At 41.7% G+C, this 22772-nt stretch overlaps 1 protein-coding gene and 1 pseudogene across 2 annotated transcripts; both read right to left on the bottom strand.

Moving 5' to 3' along the window:
- Positions 1–1002: 1002 nt before the first annotated feature.
- Positions 1003–9303, bottom strand: LOC104335521 (carboxymethylenebutenolidase homolog). 2 transcript variants are annotated; one of them, XM_075417085.1, is made up of 6 exons: positions 9089–9303; positions 6093–6361; positions 5183–5290; positions 3952–4094; positions 2411–2502; positions 1003–1397 (listed from the first exon to the last, which is right to left on the bottom strand). In XM_075417085.1, the coding sequence occupies exons 2-6, from the start codon at positions 6353–6355 to the stop codon at positions 1218–1220; spliced, it is 786 nt and encodes a 261-aa protein (XP_075273200.1). In that variant the 5' UTR covers positions 6356–6361; positions 9089–9303; the 3' UTR covers positions 1003–1217. The 2 variants fall into 2 exon arrangements, with proteins under 2 accessions (XP_075273200.1, XP_009939560.2); XM_009941258.2 differs by having other exon boundaries at positions 6093–6315; positions 9089–9297.
- A 3129-nt stretch (positions 9304–12432) lies between these two features.
- On the bottom strand, positions 12433–21629 carry LOC104335522 (carboxymethylenebutenolidase homolog; annotated as a pseudogene).
- Between the last annotated feature and the right edge of the window lie 1143 nt (positions 21630–22772).

Here is a 22772-nt window from a genome sequence, read left to right on the forward strand (position 1 = left end):
GTAGAGAGCTGCTGGATTCAGTCTTCACAAGAGTTAATTTCAACCATATTCTGAATAAAATTACTTTTATAGTGGGAACGGGAGTACATGTGTATGGAGGGGGAAGAAAAATCAAAACAAAATAACTAGACGTGGACAGGTTTGAAATTCACCTCGGGGTGTTTAAGCAGCTCTGTGGGCCATAAGCCGTGGTATCTCTGACTGCACGGGCAGACATGCGATGTTGCTGGGGAAGGGAGGAGGACAGACACCGAGGCCAGCCTTGCCATGGAGGAAAGGAAAGCACTGGCAGCACTTTTAGGCTACCAGCAATGCCGGTAAGAAATGAAAACAGATTATCCAGAAGTCAGTTGATAGACATGGAGTAGATAATAAGATGCTAAAGGAAATAATGAAGTGACAACCAACAAGAAACTCCTGCCCTCCTGAGATCTCCCCCTACTAGACCAGTCTGGAAATGGAAGCAGAGGGACTGGGAGTCTTCACCCGTATTTTCCTCCTATGCTCTGTATATGTCTGACGGTATTCTCCTGTTCCTACTTTGTTCTTTATTTCTCTTCTGAGTTTTCCTGCACTTCACACTCTCTTTGTGTCCTACCTTCTTCCCACCTGTTCACGTCCTTCTTCTCTGGTCCTGCATGTTCCTCTAGTCTCCTCACTTCAGCCATGGTTCCCAACTTTTTGCAGCCCCCTTTCATTTTGCGCACATTTCTTGCCACTGTCCTTCCTCTTCCCTCTTGCTAGCTCTGTTTTTATGAATGTTGAATAGGATATTCCATTTCTAAGAAAATGTTCCAGCCTTGCAAACCAGAACTATGTTTACTTCAAAGCTGAAAATCTCACAGCTCAACAACTCTAAACACGGCTTTTAGGAGAGCATTTCTCAACCATGGGCAGAGTTTCAATGATTTTTTATCATATTTACATTAATATTAAAAAGTGAAACTTGCAGATTGTAGAAAACATCCCACATGAGATTCTAATAATTTTAAGACACACAAGTTCAAATTTAAAAATCTTTTTAACATTTATAGGTTTCAGCACTTGAAAAGCCATTTCTAAGCACCTACTTAGAAAATACCTGCAAATGAGCAGTATCATTGCAAAAGACTTTTACAAAGTATTTTGATGTGTTTAAGAACATTTTAATCAATGTAGTCTGTATTATTTTCCGATTTCCTACAACAATTGATTTATTTTATGGGCATTTATTTATGCTAAAGATATTTATTCAGCCAGTTGATCATATCCTTTCTTCCTTCCTCAATATAAGGCTTATCTTGAGGATTGATATCTTCTCTTTTGCGATGTACAAACCCATGCGTCTGTCCAGGGTAAATTTTAACTTCATAATCAACTTTACAGTTTTGTTCAAGCTTCTGCTTCAGCTGGGTGACCTGTAACACAGAATGTTCCATGTTGGCTGAGTACAGACTTAATATGTTATGTATTTACAATCCTCAAATTGTCCTGGTTTTTTACTTTCCTGGGAGACAGACGCAGTGTGTTCTTGCCATCATTTTCTATCCTACTAATTCTATACTCACATGCATTTCTGTTACTACAATTTATTTAACTAGGCTTTTTTCTCAAGTAAAATAACAGCTTGTGACTGTATAAAACTGTAAAAAAAGTATACGGGTTACTGTAATAATACCTGCAACACTAAAAATATTTGTTGCTCAGTGTCATGAGAAGGATAGCATGTAGTGATCACTGTACAAGTTACTGCTGACAGACCTCACAATAAAGAGGGGGGACACAAGATTTTTAATTAATTTGAAACTGAGGAAAGAGAGACGCAGATACAAAATCAGCATTTCAAAGCTACTGACACTTTTGGCAGGAAAACTAAATCCAACATCACTCAAAGGAAGCACGTCTTCCTCTTTGATCCGCTTAGTAGACCATCAGCTTTCTCCAGTTGTTCTCCACCTGTGCTCCCCAGGAAGGCTGTTGGCAGAGTACCAGAAAGGAGAAGCTCTCCAGGAGAGTGGGAGGAGGAAAAAGATAGTCACAGAATTTTTTAATTCTCTTGCAATTTAGTGATTCCTGTGGTACAGGTGGGGACTTTATCTGACATTATGCACCATCACTATGATTAAAGAGGGTCTCCTATCTTGAACTTCACAGAACTCTTCCTTCGCATTCTTGTCCTTTTCCTCCTAGGAACTCTCATACATAAATCACCCACATTTTGCAACAGAAACAGAAAACATTTTTTTAGTGTCACTGTAAAACTTTTTGATTTGGGGATAAACAACATAAATTTGTGTAGAACTACGGTAAGAGTTAGTGAAAGAGGAAGAAAAGTGCAAATTAGTTTTCTGCTTTCTCTTAATTAAATACCAAATTACAAAGCAAGCATGAAAAGCATTAAAAAGACAAATATCTCTGATGCGAAACTCACCTGCTCCAATGGGATGTGGTCATCCTTTTCAGCAAAAATGAAGAAGGTGGGATGAAGCAAACTGGATCTCTCCTCAAAGAACCTGATCACTCCTAGGGAAGAAGGAGAGCCATATACAATGAGTCATGCTTCTTAAAGGGGTTAAATCACTACCAAAGCTGTTCAGCCAAAATAAAAGGCATTCTGATCAGTTAGAGCTGATCAGCTTGTAATGGAATTAAACACGCTTTGCTTAAAAGTCCCTTCTGTTGTGAGAACTTCCTGTGATTTGGGATGCCATTAAAGATAAAAAGGCCAGCTCTGTCTGGAAAAGTCAGAGAAGGATTGTTACATTTGCCCCATTCTTGTGGTTTTCTATGTGCATCTGCTTCTGACCACTGTTAGAGACAGGGTCCTGTGAAAGACAGACACTTCAGAGCTGCTTGCCTCTAGCCTGGCATGGCCATTTTTAAGATAATTGTAAATATTCATTATTCGAGACACATGGTTAGGATTTCAGTGTATACATATTTATACTGATATAAATTCATAACAAATTTATATTGTAATTTTGAATATATTTGAATTCAAGTAACAGTAAAACTAACTAAATACCACCCTGGCCACTCTTGTCATTACTGAAATTATTACAACAGAAAAGTGAAAAATTATCAAGTAGCATTGTTGAATTGACTCAGCTGATGAGCAAATCAGTGCAGAATAATAGTCCCCATAAACTTTCTGGAAAAGTACCTTCAACTTTCTTTCACCTCAGATGACTACAAGTTGCTCTGGGTTATACAGAAGTACAGAGGTTTATAACAAAAATATTAAAGGTGCCATAAATGCATTAAGAATGGAAGTGTGAGTGCAAGAGTTAAAACACAAAGTTCAAAAATGGTTCATATTAGTAACAAGGGGCCACTGTCAGGAGTAACATTGAGGAATAAGTTGTTCAAGTCATGACCTGGAGGTCTGCAGCCTGTGCAGCCCCCAGCCCAGATGACTCATTGGCAAAAGACCCTGCGCTCTAACAGCAGGCCAGCCAAAAGGTCGCAGTGTATCACTATCACCGTGTCTTTCCCTGTGTGCTCAACAGGGCAATAGAGTACAGATACGTGTGTCAAGCAGGTTTTCCAAACTATGAAAACCAGACAGTGGGCAGCAACCTGTCCTACGGCTTATGCAGACCGAGGTAAGCAAGATACTGTGGCACAGATCCACCTCATAGTAACAGCTGGCTCTTAAATGATAGCAAAGATGCGCACAGAAACCATTCTGTCATTGCCAGCCAAGAGGAACCTGAGCCACAGTGCGGTGTCCCTTTTATGCTATGTTGCACAGAAGTGATTCTGGCCATGCCACTTGAATACATAGATCTTGCTGGTTATGATTATGTGCAAAAACTGAGTGTGCGAAATCAAATGCTTAAAGATTTCATATAATAAAGTCACCTTCTTCCATAAGAAGTCACGCTGAATGTTGTTACAGTAATACTTCTACAGAATAAGTTCCTGCACCAGTCATCCCTGCTCAGAACATAACAGGTATTTGAGACTTACCGTAGAGGGATACCCCTGTCTTTAAATGAGGATTTTTCAGCATCAGATGTTGTACTGCTGCTCCTCCCCAGCAAAACCCAATGACACCAGTCTTCTTTGCTCCACATTGTCCACTTAGATACTTGAGGATGACATCAACTTCTCTGAGATATGTAAATGAAAATGAATTAAGGCTCTAGCTCTATTCCCATGGCTTCCAAGGTGGCTGCTGCTCAGAGACTGGCTGGGCTTTGGTCTGCTTGTGGGAGGTGGTGAGTGACTGTCTTTGCATAGCTCCTGTTTTTTCTCTTCCCTTCACTTGTCAAACTGTCTTTATCTCAACCCATGAGTTTTCTTGCTTTTGCTCCTCCTACTCTCTCCCCTGTCCCGCTTGGTTGGAGTAAGTCAGCGGTGGTGTAGGTTCTTGGCTGCTGGCTGTGGTCAAACCACAACACTAGTTTACTATTGTTCGTTTCTAAAATACAAAAGAAGCTCCAGGGGAAAAGGCAAAGGAGAAAATCAGTCTTCCTAGATCACTGTTACTAAAACCTATGATGATTTTAGAAACTGCAGTCCAATTGATTCCACAAATGGAAATAGTTGTCTTACAGGCTAACACAAATAAAAGTTTGAGAGACACACAGCCAGTCAAGAGCATCCCATTATCACAAATGTGACTATAGGTAAATTACCTCTCATCGAAGAGACAGACATTTTATGAAAATGTGGAAATAAATTTGAAATTGTTGCTTCAAAATCAGCAGTAACGTTATGCAATCAAGCTGTGTTGGAAGAATAGGAAAGTAGCATGCTTTGAACTAGCTGGGACCTGATGGGCAGCAGGACCAACATACCCTAGTGAAATAGCATTTGGTGACTACGTTTGCACCCTATCTGAAATTCATGGAAGTTGTGCCTGCCTGCAGGAACAGAATCAAACTGAAGTGGAAGGAGCGAGCTGCATTTTCTAGCCTTTGCTAGTTCTTTTCTTTTGAGTCACTTATCTCATTTCTATTCTCTGCACAGGAAAACAGCAGGCGCTTTTATTCCTGTTCAAAGTTCAACTTTTCTCCAATAAGCACCCCTCACATAACCATGAGCTTGACCCACGAGCTGCATGAAATTTCTGTTTGTGAACGTCCAGCTGTATTTCACCCATTAATGATTTATGCTCTAATCCTGCATCTTTACTGAGGCCAAAATTTCTGTGAAAGAAAGATGTCCACTGGCTGGACAAAGAATAAATTTGTACTTGTCTATTTTGCCAGCATTTCGGGTTTTCAGCCAGTCGTCGAAAGACGCCCAGTCATTAGAAAGTTTCCAAGCTTCTTGTCCCACAAAAAAATCTGGGCAGATGGCTCTGCAAGAAAAATTAAAACATTTTATGCCCATGAAATAATACTGAGAAAGGATTAAAGGGAAGTCCGTATGTACTATACAACAAATTCATTTTGTTGAATACGCATAGAAATTAACCTACACCAAAGCACTATACATGTAATCCTCATTATTTTTCTATGTGTTATAAGGAGACTTAGCATAACTTCCAGATACATTTTGCCCTGTTGAAATCCATTAATTAATTTGACAAATTGTTAACCGCAATTTAAAATCCTTAGCGATTTCCTACCGAATTTAAAAAAACACCCTACAGTTTACATGGTCTGTACATTTGGGCGAGAAGGAATGCTAACCCAGTAATACAGGAAAGAGGACACCCAATATGCATTTCATGCATTTCAGAACTTCTTTCTTTCTTCAGCACAAGCTGGTACACATCACCTTCATGGAGTGAATCTCAGCTTCTCTGGAATTTTTACTGTGACAGCAAAGTTGCACAGATGCTACGTCAGGAGGGAGGAAGCAGGTTGCTTCAGGCTCATCAAGGATGAAAGGTGCACAGTAAGATTTTTCTCTGTTTCCCCTCTCTTATTCTGTGCTTGCCTACTACCTCGGTAGGACAGCTTACAGTAGTACTACTCAACTATGTTAGCCTTCTTTTACACTGTGTTAACAAACAGGAGACTCTTTGGAGAAACATGTAAGGGAAGCCTATGAAGTTATTTCCGTTTGTATGGTTTACGGAAAAAAAGGGAAATAGTTGGTTCAACTATTCAACTTTCTTATTAAGAAGACACTTTGAGCACAGAAGTATTTCTTACATGTATCCATTAGCTGCAAGCATATCAGCCATGTATCTGGTGTTTGGGAGCTGCCATCCAAATATATCATGAATCACAATCACAGCTTTGTCTGTGCCGGCAGGCGGTTTGCAAATGTATGCCTTGATGTGCTCGACTTGGACTTCGTGCCCACGGCCTCCATAGTCAAACCTGTCTCCAATATCACATGGGCAGGGCCTCGATTCATTAGCCATGTGTGATACTAAACAACAAAAAATATTCAGTTGTGAATGTCGCAGCATACCATACTGAAAAAGATCAAAATGCAGCAGTATCATAAATTATTGAATTCTTGAATCATGACAGCAGTATTGTGAACATATTGATCACTGTATGATCTGAAATACAACATTAGTCAATAAGCCCACTGAGTTGTTTTTTATAAACAACAATCTTATTAAGAGTTACTTATATTACAAACTTTTCAGCAGGGACCTGGTACGTAACTAGGACTACTGTGCCCTACAGTAGTATGGGCAAAATAAAGTTAAGACCAACCAGCCAGGCAACCATCACAAATTATTTAAATGGTGATGAAGCCAGTTCTTTCACTCTTCATTGTGTGTACGTCCTGGTCGGGAATGCGTAACTTGCTTTAGTACAGACTGTAAAGTCTTAATACAGGGCTCAGCATTTTGAAGGAAAAAAGAACAAAACAAAACACAGCTACTGTGTAGAAAGATACAATTACACTTCAATTAAATGTGATATTTTCCTCCAGAGACTTAAAATTTTCCATAGCTGACCTTTTCAGTGTCAATAAATCCTTTTTCTAAACCAGCTTTAGCATCAGATGTTGCAGACTTTTGAAGCAGGATACTTGAGGAATGTGCCAAGAAAAATATACCAGCAAAATACAGAGTATAAAATCATATTTATTTAATACTAAATAAAGAATGCATTCAAAATCCAAGATAAGAAAAAATTAAACTGACCATAAGCAAAAATTCCTTAAGTCGCACCAAAGATTTTATGAAGAAGGTAACAGTAGGGTATGGTTAATTTTTTACAAAGTATTGCTCAAATGAAAATAAACAAGTAATTTGCCAAGGTCAAAAAATGCCAGCCAAATCTAACACAGATTTATGTAGCTCCTTGGTTTCAAGTTAATGATTTTGTGCCACTGACCTTAGGTTAATCACTGGGTGAACTGACTTCATATTGCTGCAAATGACCCGAATAACTTATTTGAATAGGCACAGAGCATCTCTAAATTATTAAAGAATGTGGAGAGAATTTAAATAAAGCTTCACCTAAACTCTCTACAGATAAATTCCACATACTGTCGAAGAAAATTTTGCTAGTACAGATACAAGAATGCTCAAATTTGACTATGCCGAATACACTCACAGAGACAAATGGCAAAAAAGCAGGTTACTGAACAATCCCTGAACTAGTGTGACAGATGGTTGTGGGGCTAACGGGACAGCTTTAGGAAAACAAACAAGCAAACAACCCTACAGTCAGGAGATTTGCACAGATTTCCAAGGACTAAGATGTTTGGGATATGCCAGCTTTAAAATTCAGAATATCCCAATCAGTATTAGCAAGGCTAGGGTTGAAGATCCTGTGAGATCGTTTTCACAGATCATTTCAAGACAAGCGGTATCTTGTTGGAAAGCTGTATGAACTCTGGGCACATATTTATACTAATCCTCTACTTTTTTTAAAAATAAGCCACACCCACCCATAGGTGGTTTTTTTTCCACATGTTGTAGTCTCACTTACAGGACTTCTAATTTAAAAGAAGTCCACCAGGAAAAAAATGAATTATTAGATGAGCATATATGACAAGCGTTACGATGAGAGGCAATGGCCTCAAGTTGCATCAAGGGAGGTTTAGATTAGATATCAGGAAAAATTTCTTCACTGAAAGAGTGGTCAGGCGTTGGAACAGGCTGCCCAAGGAGGTGGTTGAGTCACCATCCCTGGAGGTGTTCAAAAAATGTGTAGATGTGGCACTTCGGGATATGGTTTAGTAGGCATGGTGGTGTTGGGTGGATGGTTGGACTTGATGATCCAAGAGGTCTTTTCCAGCCTATGATTCTATGATTCTGTGATTCTACGAAAATGCAGTTTAAATATATAATAGGAAAGAGCTGATAACCAATTTTCCATTAACAAACTATTTCCCTTTGATTAGCACAAAATCAGAAGATTTAACAAAACCAGCAATTGAGTATTAAAGAAACATATATTTCAGAACTCCAGAAACACAAACATAATTCCCTCACCAGTCAGTATATCCTTAAAAGTTTTAATTGCAATCATTTCACATTACCTGATAAAATGTAAAGTAAAATACAAAATATTACATAATTGGAGATGCAGGCATTGCAGCTCAGGAGAAGAGCTCCAGACACAAGCCTGTGAGGGCTTGTGTTGGCTTGTATGGTTTGTAAGCCATATAGACTCGTAAGCTCTCTAGCGTAATCAAAACGTTCTGGTGCTTCTGCATTTGCCGTAGTATGCATTACATGCAAATAGTATCTTTTTCCATTTGTGAGGTGCTGCTGAAACTGTCCTTAAAAAATAATCCCTCTCCTTTAAAACCAGCAAAGCTATTCTTTTAGCAGGATCTGTAAACCCGCAGCCTTCGTGTTCCACCATCCCCACCTGCAAGCACTTGAGCATTTATTTGAAGACCAAACAATAGTTTTCAGAAACTTGACCCTACAGTCAGAAAAAGATAAAGATATTGCCCTGAGGTGCTTCACTTTCAACAGACTCTCCTGAGAGGTCTTCCTCACCTCAAAAGGGAAACTAAAACGTTTCTGAACCATCGTCTCAAACAATTAGGGAAGAAAGTAGCCCCTGGTAGCACACAAATTAAGCACCCACTCTACAAAAATGCATGTAGATAAAATGAAAGTCCCCTAAACACGCCGAGTCAGACCTCAGCGTGCACCTGTTTTACATTTCTCGGGAGGAAAAGTCATGAAAGTTTAAAAAAAACAAACAAAACCCACTCCTACCTGTGGCACAGCAAGTGCGTGAGATAGCAGAGGCAAGTCGTGAGCGCTCGGCGTGGACGGCTGCCACGGAATGTGATCCCAAAAGAATGTGCTCACTCACAAAATGAAATGGGTGAGTGCAAGTATCAGGTTTCTTCAAACAACAGCCACATAAGTTACTGCCTTTATCTCTGGGCACCGCAGAGTTACAAAGTTCACTCTTTTTAAAGCCATTAATTTTACTGCTCGTGTAGGCAGGGTGCGCCGCTGTGAGGAGTGCTGCTACAGCTGGGCACCAAACCTCCTTTTTAGCTCACACAAAATGGTGTCAGCATTGGAGGGCTTTTCTTTTCAGCTTACGAAACGTGCTGACTTAGCCCAGCAATTCGTTTTGACAAAACAGGGCGGGGGGGTTCAAACTGTGTTCCTTAGGTTTTAAAGATTGGGGTAGTATCACTTTTAAATGCTACATTTGCATTTTTATTTCCTTAGACTATTCATCCATTGGTAAAAGCCATACCTAAAGTCATCAGCAGGATGAGGTAGTGAAGTAGCGACATCTTTTCAAAGCTTTATACAAGACAGAGCTTATATAGCATAGGAAGAATATTTTCCTTGAAACTGAAAATAAGTAACGTGTAAAAAGGTAACAGTTTTTTAGATTGCTATACATATAATAAATGTTTAAAATACTGATACATTTTTATCATATCACAGGACACTTTATACGTCTTTTTTCGTTTGAATTCAAATGACTGCCTGATCCTTGTATCCCTCTCATTCTCTGGGTTTTCTTTTTGTTGGATTATTAGGATTACTCTTTAAAGAGCTTTATCTAAGGGTATTAGCAGTCAAAATTGATCGTTTCCTTAGAGGCACATCTGAAAAGTAGCACTAAATGACGTTAGCCTACCACACTTTTGCTTCTGGAAAGTGACCAGCCTTACAATTAAGTCCTCATGTATAACCTGTTTTCCCATATTCTAAATAGCTTTGTCAATGCTATTTATTTACAGTTCCCAAACAGAAGTCAGACAAATGAAAAAAAGCCCACCAAAGAATTCCAGAGCGAAGTCACAAGGTTCAAAAACCCAACCCTTTTGTTGTAGTTTGCTTTTTTTGACTTTTCCCACTTGTATACTACAAACAAACAGGGAGCTTAGATTCTCCACAGCAACTCCAAAAAACAGTAGTAAAATAAACACGAGAAAATTTGGCAGTTTGAATCATTCCTGGAAAAGAGAAATTACAGCAATGCTTACAAAACCTTCCCTTCCCTGGAGCTGCATAACCTCATTTCCCCACCCGCAGCCGTAGTACTGTGGCTCTGGAAATCCTGCCTGATACAGAAGACTATTCCTCATTACCTTAAAGTTCACGTTAAAGAATTTCGTGTCAATTTGCTGTTCCTTACTGAACAATACATTCAGCTTTCCTACCTAGAAGTCAAAAATTAATTCAACACACGTGTGATCTCTGTACGTGCAGTTGGTTGCACTTTGAGCTGTAAACACACCCCTCTTTTGGATCTCGCTTTTCCAGCTCTTACTCAGTGACCTGCGGTTTTATTGTGAAGATTTGTCTGCACTTGTAGTAACTGGTAGCTACCCTTTCACTGCCAACAAATGCTGCATCTCAGCTTGCTTTTTTCTTTTTGCTTAGTCACGGTGTTCGTGTTACAGTACAGATGCCATTTCAGTATTTGTGAACGACTGCTGTTCTCTGAACACATGACCCAATTGTCCTCCTGCACATTAGCTAACCTTCTCGTGCTGATGGAACTCCATTCATGTGGAGTTATCCAGGTTCTACACAGGGGTAATTAAGGTACGATAAACTTCCAGACCTCTGCCACCTGCTCTTGGAAAAATGTGGTATGAGAGCTGGATCACCCAGGTAACAGCCAGATGAATACCTTACACAGAGATGGCATCATGTGAAAAGCAACATTTGATCAGCAGTCGCAGGCCAGAATTCTCTGAAGACCTCCCCACGGGAAAGCTAGAGGGCCATCAGCAGCATGTAAAGGAGGAAAACATGGATGGGAAAAACCAAAGGAAATTAAAATCCCTTCAAAAGACAGATGGTTAATATATACTCTTTACTATTTTTAAATGACATACCACAAAGTATATTTCTCTGACAGTACATCAGTTTAATTTGAAAGACTGTTATTAGTAAAATCAAAGATTTCTTAAATTATGTTTTCTTCCCATTATATGACACAGCACTCTTTATCTGTTGCCTTGAGAAGGTGAAAAGGGACATGCATCCTTTTGTCTTTTTTTTCTTACAACTTTAGAAGGACCAGAACCCAGTGAAGACACTAGGCAGCTGGCCTCAAACTAATGAACACATGCCTTCCTCCCCATGAGGCATAATTAAACTGTGGAAGTCACAATCCTAAGACGCACTAGAGGTCAGCATTTCCAGCTGGTCAACAAGGGACTGGCAAATTCACAGCGGCTGTGTCCATCAGCAGCCATCCGACGCGCTGCTCCAGCAGCGACATCCAGCTCAGGGATCCCCGGCCGTCCGGCTGCGAGGAGGCCGAGTGCTAGGGGGGATTCCCTGCACAGCCACCGCTGGGCACCGATGGAGGGCAGGTGCTGAGGTGGACGCCATCTCCAGCTGATGCAACACGGAGATTTTTGTCGTATCATTGATGGAAAAATTGCATAACGAGATACATTACACAAGAACATGTAACATTTCTTCTTTATGCAGCAACCGTGGTTTGTAAGCCACATATTAAAATGCCCCATCTGCAGATTGCTTTGTACTTCTGAATTCCTAAAGTGACCAGGACATCATCTACAGAGTTTCACAGAACCAAAAGATATCTGAAAAACTAGTGCCCAATCTGCATAACCTTAGCCACAGATTTTGAAACAAGATATGCCCACTTACTTCATCTGTTAAATACAAACCTGCCACCAGGGTACAGGTCGAAAAAGCCTAGTCTCTCAACATGAGCTTCACCAAAAAATGTATTTGTGTTGCTAAATTTTGGGCTTGTGATTTATGTAGAGCTTAGGTGAACAGTGGTCATAATACACAAAGGGATTAATTTACCAGTAGTCTAACTTATTTCAAGCATTAGGATAAACCTCAAGGAAGTGGAGAATATTTCAGAGTATATTAAAACATGACACTGGTAGGTGAAATCTAAGACTTCTTCAAAGGAACATAATATGAAAGTATCAATTAGAATCTACTAACAAAAAACATCTAAAATATTCTGTTTGCTTTTTACTTTAAGTTCTATTTCAACAAACTCTCCCCCACAATTTGCTAAAATACATTATCAAAAATCTCCAGTGTATTACATAAATGTGTTACAAATTAGGTTGCTTGCTCTTCTACTAAATGTATTTATTCAGCCAGTTGATCAAATCCTTTCTTCCTTCCTCAGTAGAAGTCTTATCTTGAGGATTGACATCTTCTCTTCTGCAATGTATAAAACCATGATTTTGTCCAGGATAAACTTTAACTTCGTAATTGACTTTACAATTTTTCTTTAGCTTCTGCTCCAGCAGGGTGGCCTGTGGTATAGAACATAGAAGTAGCTGTATTAAAATAGTCATATTCCATGCTACCACTCCTCATCTTACTCAGAATTCAACTCCCTAATTTATCATTCAGGCTAGACACTAATAAACAAGCTCCATATGGGCAAACCAAAAAGTGAAATTATATAAAGAAAAAATACCTTTGCAGTAAGGGTCTAGAAAGTTTCTTGGCATATAAGGCAGGTCCAACAATCTGCAAAGATACGGATATAGCAAAAGTATTTCCTACGTGTGAAACATGTGACAATGCTAAACACACTACAGCTGAACAAAAAGCTTGTAACAGATACCTATGGATGCAATTTGGTGTATCCTACACGGTTTATGGGTTCCTAGGACCAACAGAAAGCAAAGTCGTACAGCAAAGGATAGCTCTCAGAGTAGAGTACTCCAAAACAGCAATGGGATTTGATAAAATTTGGCTACCTGGGTTACTAGCCATACTTTTACAAAAGAAAGAGCCTTCAGAAAAAAAAATAATCTAGTTTTCATTCTTTGCGTAAGTTACATTAGCCCTTCTATGTCTAGCTCCATTTTTCTGCTTATTTTTTGTCCTTCAAGCACTATTATGAGGCTGAGTTCTGACTCCCAACTCAGGACGGAAATATAAACATGCAGAAATGAAAGAAGATGGAAGTTATCAGCATACTTGATGAAGGGGAATTAAGTCCTATTTCTCAGCAAAAATAAAAAACATAGGGTTCAGGAGATTGGGTGTATGATCAGAATCCTTGGTTAGTCCTAGAAAACACTAAAGAAACAAAAAAAAACTCTTCAATTGACTTTCAAGGCAAAATCCAGATTGAAATACAGCACTCTGCTTCTGCAGTGAAAAGTTTTCATGTCTCAAACAATATGTAACCATAAATACCAGCTTTACTTTCAAGCTACTGTAACCATGGCTCCTAGAAGAATACCCTCCTAGATTAAAACTATTTAAGACAGCTTCTTAAGATACAGACTGAATATATAAATTAGTAAGTCTTGAAAGATGCTTTCTGTGCATAGAGCCTTGAGTTCTTTTGAACTGACTGGGGAAGTCGATGCTTTAGCAAGTAGACAAAAATTTACATTCTGAGAACGTTAGCAAAGGGCAGGTTAGCTATCTCAGCTTCTTGAGCAGAGCATAAAAGGAAAGCTGGTGTTAAAATAACCACAATCTAACTTTACAGAGTAGCTAGATCAAAAATAACACTGTCTGCTCCCGGATGAAGTTCTAGCTCTGCAGCATGCAGAGCAGAAGTAAACAGAACACAGGAGCTAAATTGGGAAGGTGACCGAAGGACAAGATGTATGTCTGTCTAGACCTGAAATAAAGACATAGCTGCAGAGTCATTCTGAAACTAGGAACAAATATCCTCACCACCACCTTCTTTGCATAACAGTCTTCCTACAGGGGAGGGAAGGGAAGGGAAGGGAAGGGAAGGGAAGGGAAGGGAAGGGAAGGGAAGGGAAGGGAAGGGAAGGGAAGGGAAGGGAAGGGAAGGGAAGGGAAGGGAAGGGAAGGGAAGGGAAGGGAAGGGAAGGGAAGGGAAGGGAAGGGAAGGGAAGGGAAGGGAAGGGAAGGGAAGGGAAGGGAAGGGAAGGGAAGGGAAGGGAAGGGAAGGGAAGGGAAGGGAAGGGAAGGGAAGGGAAGGGAAGGGAAGGGAAGGGAAGGGAAGGGAAGGGAAGGGAAGGGAAGGAGGGAAGAGACCTCCAGCAATCATCCAGTTCGACTGCCTGACCAATGCAGCGCTGACCAAAAGTTAAAGCCTGTTGTTAAGGGCATTATGCAGATGCGTCTCAAACACTGACAGGCTTGGGGCATTGATCGCCTCTCTAGGAAGCCTGTTCCTAGGTTTGACCACCCTCTTGGTAAAGAAATACTTCCTAATGTCCAGCCTAAACCACCCTTGATGCAGCTTTGAACCATTCCCATGCAAAATATCTCTCTTCACCAGCTGGCAGCCTGATTTGAAGAAATAATGCCAAATCAAGTACTTAAGCTACACAATATACATATGCATGTGTACTTGCTTGTATTACATCCTTGTATTTACCTACCATAGAGAGATACACCAGCCTTCAGCTCTGGATATGCATCATCAGGTGACGTACAGCAATACCACCCCAGCAAAAACCAATAACCCCTAATTTCTTTGCACCACACTGTTGCTTTAGATATTTCAAGACAGCATCAGCTTCTCTGGAACATATAAGCAAATGCAAATTAAGCACCCACAGTAAAACCAGTATTTGAAGATATTGAAAGAAAACGTAGAGATGCATATAAGTGTCCCCATATTATGCTGCTATTATATTTTCTTTCACGTACTTAGGAAACCTAAAGGGGTGGAAAGTAGGTGAGTGATTAAACACCTACCTAAGAGTTTAAAAAGCTTAAAATTCTCTGAGAAGCTGGAAGAATTTTTGCTTTGCAAATATAGATGGAGAAAGTAATAAAAACCTCTCTAGAGAATACTATTCATTAGACGGTCAAAATGATGACAGTAATTGTAAGTTAGCGTCTGAGATATACGCTGCAGGAAAGTCAAGGTAACAAACATGGTAGATGTTTTCAGAATTTACAGTATAGCTTGAAATACACCTTGTCCAGATGCTGTATTCTGAAAACACCCATTTACCTTGCAGCAGGTGTCACCATGCAGAGGCAGTAAATAGAAAGTATTGCTGGGAAACAAGTAGCAGTTAAGTCTTTTATATCACCTCAAGACTGTATTTTCAGCCCCAGTTCTTTTTCCTGGGCACACAAGCTATATATGCCGTTGATACATCAGCCTCACAAATACCACATGATTTGCCAACACACAAACACACACGGAAGCAAATTAAGTGCCAGAAAATTCTTTCTTATTGGAGCTGACACTTGAAACGTAGATTGCCTGTAAGAAATGCCAGGCAGAGCCCAACCCTTCCTTCCCATTGCAGCAGAGAGGAGACAGATTCCAAACTACAAAGTTTCCAGGACAACTGACCCCTCTGAGACAGGAGCTCTCTGGAAATGGTTCAGGTATGTCTCCCACAACCTTCTCACCAAATACCTAAGCCTGGCTACCTTCAACATAGCTACTGCCAACAGTCCAAGAAAGATATCTGCTCTCCCAGGAAGTTAATTAGTTTGGTCTCTAATTAGTCTGACACCTTCTCAGTATTGTCTTGCCAACAGCTTACTTCTGTGTTATTAAGGCAGCAGAGCACCTCTGCCAGTGACATGTCTTTGCTGATAAGTGCTTGGGCAGTGTTGCACAGGGGAGGGGAAGATATGAACCCATCAGGGGCAGGACTAAAACAACAGAAGACTTGACTTGCTAACATTAGCATGCTAAAATTAACCAACAGCTTCAATTCAATGCTAACTCGAAGCCACAACAGGCCACAGGTCACTGCCTGAGCTGTGTTCCTAAAGGGCTGCTTCACATGTGGAGCATTGGCTTCTGTTTCTCAATGGTCCCTATGCACGCTTCTTCACTGAGAACATGAGGGTCATTTATCACACAAACAGCCAAATGGCTGCAGGGCACTACCCCTACACCAGGATTTAGAAGCCAGAAGATTCTACTCCAAGTTACAGAGAAGAAAACACCGTTGCTTGGCAAAGGACCTTGGCATCCTGTAGCAGCCTGAGTGGAAAAGCCCAAGAACACACCTGGTCTACAAATAGTAGTAAAACCTTTTCAATGAAGAGCAGCAGTTGATACTTGCCTATTTATTAGCTGTTCCAGCTGTCATTGTTCCTCCTCCCTTCAAACAGTTCGTCGTTTTGTTTTGAGTCAAATTTGGGAAACTGTCTATCAGTGTCCCTCCTAGTCACAGAGTTTTCTATCAGTCTGCCTAGAACACATGCAATAACCAAAGACTCCCAAGGTGTTATCAGTGTGTTGAAGAAATCAGTCCAATTTCTCTCCAGAGGTGGTGTGTTGCTGCTGCGAGAGGACAGGATAATTTGGACCACATGGTCTGCCTTTGAGGCAGAGGAAAAAGCCCTTAAGCTACCTGTTAGATTCTCTCAGGAAAGAGCAAAACAAGTGGAGCTGGCAAACACTGCTACAGTTCAGAAAGACACCAGTAAAGTCCATTTCAAAATCTGTAAGAGAAATCTAAAATAGGTATTACAGACTACGTTATTAGAAGGAAATTGAGTTAAAGAAATGAAAGGACATTCTAATGTAACTGGACTGATGTGCATCCAGAAAATCTGAGCGATCAAGAAAACGTCAATGCTGCTGAATACAATTCAGCTGTCAGTCAGTTGTCCTAAAATGCAGGAAAAGGGGTGCAGTTACACCTGGACAGAACTGGAACCAACAGAGTTTCTTCAGCAGTGGTGCCAGGAGAACATTTTTAGGAGCTAATAAAGATGCCTTTGATCCAACTAATTACGGGAGCATATAGTCTGCATGTAAGCACAGGCATCTACCTTTCCCTTGGCCTTTGCTAAGCCAATAGCTTAATTCTAAGGTTGTAGCAACGAACAGCCTTACTCTCCCACTGCTACGTAGCTGTGCAGTCACAGAATCACAGAATGGTAGGGGCTGGAATGGACCTCTGTGGATCATCTAGTCCAACCCTCCTGCCGAAGCAGGGTCACCTACAGCAGGCTGCACAGGACCTTGTCCAGGCGGGTCTTGAATATCTCCAGAGAAGGAGACTCCACAACCTCCCCGGGCAGCCTGTTCCAGTGCTCCATCACCCTCAGAGGGACGAAGTTCTTCCTCATGTTCAGACGGAACTTCCTGTGCTTCAGTTTGTGCCCATTGCCCCTTGTCCTGTCGCCGGGCACCACTGAAAAGAGCTTGGCCCCATCCTCCTGACACCCACCCTTCAGATATTTGTAAGCATATATTAGGTCTCCTAATATAACTAATGTGCTCACAGGGGACTCTTACCTCATGTTGTCCAAAGCTAGCGGATTTTTTTCAAGGCAGCCAACACACCATGAGTTCAATTCACAACAAACTTTACCCAGGGTCACCTGAGACACAGCACAGGTGAGGGCTGCTCCATTCCCTCTAGTGACCACGAGGAGAGGCTCCCAGACCACGCTGTGGGGCAGCCTCAGCAGGGGCTGACAACTCCTGTCTCCACGGGAGCTGCTTTTAAGACAAGGCTCTGCCACTCGGCCTTGCTTGAGCTACAGCTCCCGTGCTGTCGAAGCCATGCCTGCACCTGGCCATGGGCCCTGCTGATCCAGACCGCTGTCCAGATCACGGACCCACAGACTGACTTCCCGGCTTGGCCTCAGCCCTGCCACATCCCTGCAGACCTGCCTGGTGATCACGGGACTCCAATTGATACCAGTTAACGTCTCCAGACCTGACCCCATCTTCCTCACTTCCAGTTTGACCTCGGACTTGCCTCAGTCGATGCTGGCTGCCCTCCTGGTGCCTGCCCTGCCCATCTTTCTGGAGTGCTGCGGGACAGGTCCCTGGCACTGCCAGCGGTGTTACCCCTCTCGGCCCCAGCACCCTGTCCCCAAGGGAGCCACCGGCCCTCACTGCGCCCTGACAGTAAACCATCCAGCCATCGGCCACCTGGGGCCAGTTACACCATGCTGGGCAACTTCAATGGTGCAATCAAAAACTCTTCTTTCCATAGAAAACCTTAAAGTATCAGTCTGTTACACGTGGCAGGACTCAGGATGAGAATTACGTTTTCTCACTGCCTGTGTCCCTGGTCATTTTGAAATTATGCTTTTTGAGGCAGAGGAAGAAATTAGTAGTCTATGATATCAATATCAGATGACAAAACTCTCACCCACTACTAAGAGAGTTGTCCTTGAACTCTGTTCAAGGCAAAATACAAGGTCATTGATTCCATCTACTTCTAAGGAGTCATTAAAAAAGGCCACCTTCGCTGGCAGATTAGCTGCATGCAATCTCAAAGGAAAAAAAAAAGGGGGAGAAAAAAAGCCAAACAATCTCTGACAGCAGCAGGTAATATGATATCTAGCTCCCTGACAACTTACTTGTTTATTTTCCTGGCATCTGGAGTTTTCAGCCAGTCATTGAACTTTGACCAGTCATCAGAAGGCTTCCAAGCTCCTCTTCCTGCAAAAAAGTATGGGCAGATGGCTCTGCACACACAGACAAACACACACCAAAAAAACAAATTTGAATGAATTAATCAAATGCTCAGAGTTTTTTGGCCCTTCATAGCAAAGGAAAGTTTATATCCAGGCATAATCTTGTTTTGATTTCTTTTTTCCTGAGAAAGTATTGTTTTTAAATATCATTGTTAACTATTCCACAGAAATGCCTACAAGCCTTAGAAAACATTTTTAGGTATCTACACAGGCCTTTTTCAATGAGTAAACCACATAATATAATTTGTGACACAAATCTGGAAAATATTAATATTTTTATCCCTATTATTTTGCATGTTTTAGGTACATAATTTGAACTGTACACAGTAAAACAAAATATTATCTGGTAAAAGATGGTCATACTAGGTCCTGATTATAACAGGAAGATTTTGCATACAACATAATACCATTTAGCATATATCCATCATTAATGGGTTCCATTTAAACAAAGACAATAATACAAAATAGTTATTTACTACAGAGCACATCATGAGGCTTGCTTGTGAGCTAGCAATAAAAACAAAACTGATGGACTGAGGTCAGCAAAGAACAAGTGAAGGGAAAACGTGTGGGAAGAAAGGGAGGAGTGTTTTACTGCTGACATCTTTTGGTCACTAGAAAGAGGGAAGTACAGTAAGAGTCCACTCAGCACTACAGAGTTCTTGCATCACAGGGGTGCCCAAACCCCGGCTCGGGATGACCCTGGCTGCAATGTGTTGCGTGACCAGCAGCAGAGTTGTGATGCTGCAGTCACTAGTGGATAATTCAGCCTCCTCATGCAGCAGGGAACAAGCAACTACTCTGGAGGCTGCCATCACTCGATCACCCCCAGATGCTGCTTCTCCCAAGCCCAGCCCACACGGAAGCAATGGGATCCCTGGGAAACCGCTATCATCTGTCACTTACTAAATGCTTTTGGGTCTCTGTCTCCTCAGACACGCAGTACATGTCTCTACAATCATGGTGAAATGACTGGATCAGTTTGGCCTAAAGCAGGCCAAAGTATGCTGCAAGAATTTTTTTTTTTCAACTGTGTTTGATGATTTCTGAGAAAAAAACAGTGACAGTCACAGCATACTTGTGTTTGGGTAAGTATGGACAAAATTGCACAGCCATTGAACAAGTACCTGTCAGAAAGGCTACGTATTGCTTTGAAAGCGAACCTTCCCAAGCCCATGCAGGACAGGTTCTTCCCCACTCATACTAGCCTGATAGGACACCACAAGCCACCAGTCTTCATGTGGTCTCTGAAGTACAGCCCTCACAGCTCCTCATCCCATACAGCACTAGGAGAAAATCCAGTGATTTCCCTCTCAATGAACATTGGTGCACCAGTTCAGCAGCATCTTGAAGTAATCAGGGAAAACAAACCGCCTCTCCATTCAGACACTGCTGCCTGGGAACTCTCAGCTCTCCTCCTGCCTAGAGCAATGGAAACACCAGCCTTCTTCCCTTGACCACTACAGTATCAGCGGTAGAGGTGGAGGGAAAGAAGGTATTACAAAAAGAAGTACGACATGGTGTGAATCATGGGGGAAAATTACAGGAAGCAAGGTAGTGTGGAGAAATACCAATTCATCAGACACTGAGTACTTCTGACTGAGGGGACTCGTACCGTAATAAGGAAGCATGCTGTCATATTACTGATCTGCAAGTATCCTACCCAGCGTGAAAGGTGTACATCCAATCTCAAGTTGAAAATGATTGCATTTGGTCACAAGGCAAACATATTTCCAATCATGGAGCAGAACAGGTGATGTCAAGTCCTCAGGAAAGACAGTAGCAAGCAGCAGATCTAGACCAGTTCTTTGTTCCGGTGTATTGGAAAACACCGACCGTCACAAAGGTAGTATCTTTATCTCTCAGAGACCCAGAGCTCCTTTCAGCTCCACAGACAGATCTCAGCCACATGGCAACTGTCTGCTGACATCTGACTTCCCTCTTGCTCCACAGGCTGAGAGCATTAAAGGCACCATCTCTCAAAACCAGACCACTACAGAATTAGGTGGAGGTTTGCTTTTTGGGACTGCAGGCCAGACCCAACCCTGTATGAGTGTTTGCAGTGTATGCTGCAAATGGGGTACCTTCCAGCATCCCCAGTTATTGCAAGACATTGCTGCATTTTGGAACTTTACACCTGCAGGGCACTGAAAATAAGCGTGAAAGATTTGCAGGGGGGAAGGGGATTGTCTTTAATGTGCGCATATGAGTCATTCACACACACATATTCAATGCGCATATTTCATATCATATTCAAAATATATGACATTCGGTCATATTTCTGCTGATGACTTTTTTTTTAAATCCCATCACATAATTTAGCTTCAATGACAGTTTACTTTTAAAAGACTTCTAAAAACAGAAAACACACTTCTGTTTCAGAACACACTGCTTTCTAAAGCCATCTCACATTGCTGGGAAATGTATCAGAATCAGTTTTTACCACACCGTGTTTTCAATATTCTATGCATTCTGTGTGTGCAGTGACTCCTTCTGTAAACAGCAAAGCATGAAGGAAACATGCAGTACTCTGCAACATTTCACAGCAATGTTCCCTTGTGGTTTGCCATTATGGAAATATATCACTCAAGTTGCCCTGGTAACAGTTTCCTCCCATGTATGGGAATAACAGTTCTAACATAGGCTAGAAATCATAAAGAGTGGGATTTCTTGGAGAAGAAAAGATTTCTTACACGTATCCACTAGCCGCAAGCATATCAGCCATGTATCTGGTGTTTGGGAGCTGCCATCCAAATACACCATGACTCACAATCACAGCTCTGTCTGTGCTGGCAGGCGGTTTGCAAACGCACGCCTGGACGTGCTCAGCTTGGACTTCCTGCCCACAATCCTCATAGTCAGACCTGTCTCCAATATCACATGGACAGGGCCTCGATTCATTAGCCATCTAGGAACCTGCAGGAAAGCAAAAAGGACAAACAGTAATATAATTTTTTTGCAGCAACAATTGTTATTACAGGTCATAGTCTTGATGCAGTCCCCACAGTCCCGTCCAGACACCTAGGAACACCCACTTGATACTGCAAGGTCAGAAGTGAAAGCTCCAGGTGTTTATTGTCAACAGGCTCTTGACACCAGCCCTCTCTGGTTGCTACAAACATTCATAAAATCCAGGTCAGTCAGCATAACCTAGGAGCACAGTAAGGCCAGCAGAAGGGCTTGTGTCAGTCCACCATTCCTAGCTTTGTGCCTGGAGCAATCCAGCATGTGGTAACTACATTTCCATGTGATGTCCCCACACACTGTGCTTCATAACCATCCCTCTTGTGGTCTTACAGCTACTTCTCCTCACAGGCTGGCAACTGGCAACCTCTTGCTGTTACTCCTGTGAGATCCCACTTTCAGCATGCTGCTTTTCTGACTACTTTTTTCCCTGCAAGTTTTCATTGTGCATGTCCCCTTTCCCTTCCTCCATGGGGAATGCAAGGCTGCTACTGCTGCCTACATGCACTTTGCTGGTCCCTTGTATCCTCTGCTGTGTACAGCCCTTTCCCAGGGAACCCATCATGAACTGGCATCTCAGAAGGTAAATCAGCAGAGGGTTTTCTCTGAGAGTTACACACTATGTAATCTGAACTGAAAGTGCTCAGAAGAATTCCTTTAAGCAGCTCAGTATACCTCTATTTGTATATATTCACGTGAGAAAAAAGACCTTACTCATGGTGAGCAAGCGTAAACAGAATACCCTCAGGGTACAATTCAAATCATGCTTCTTCCAACTCATTGGCTTATCAAGTTGTAATGATATCCCAAGGCAATCTGATTTTGCCATGAACAGGAGATAAACTGATAAACATTCAGTAGCGCAAAATAAAACGCAGGGTGTGACGATGTTGTATCACAGTCTGGGTTCCCTCTGAGTAATTCCAGAGTCCCACGGAGGAGGTGACATTCCACCTCACATCGTAGTCCAGCAAGCTGCAGTGGCTTGTTGCACACAGACAACATTCAGCAGCTTTGCTCGCTACAGCATCCCGCTGACGAGGAAGCCAGGTTTCCTCCGACAGCGGTGTGCCATTACTGCAGGATT

The sequence above is a fragment of the Opisthocomus hoazin genome, chromosome 3 (genome assembly GCF_030867145.1).
Source record: "Opisthocomus hoazin isolate bOpiHoa1 chromosome 3, bOpiHoa1.hap1, whole genome shotgun sequence".
In the NCBI taxonomy this organism is placed as follows: domain Eukaryota; kingdom Metazoa; phylum Chordata; class Aves; order Opisthocomiformes; family Opisthocomidae; genus Opisthocomus; species Opisthocomus hoazin.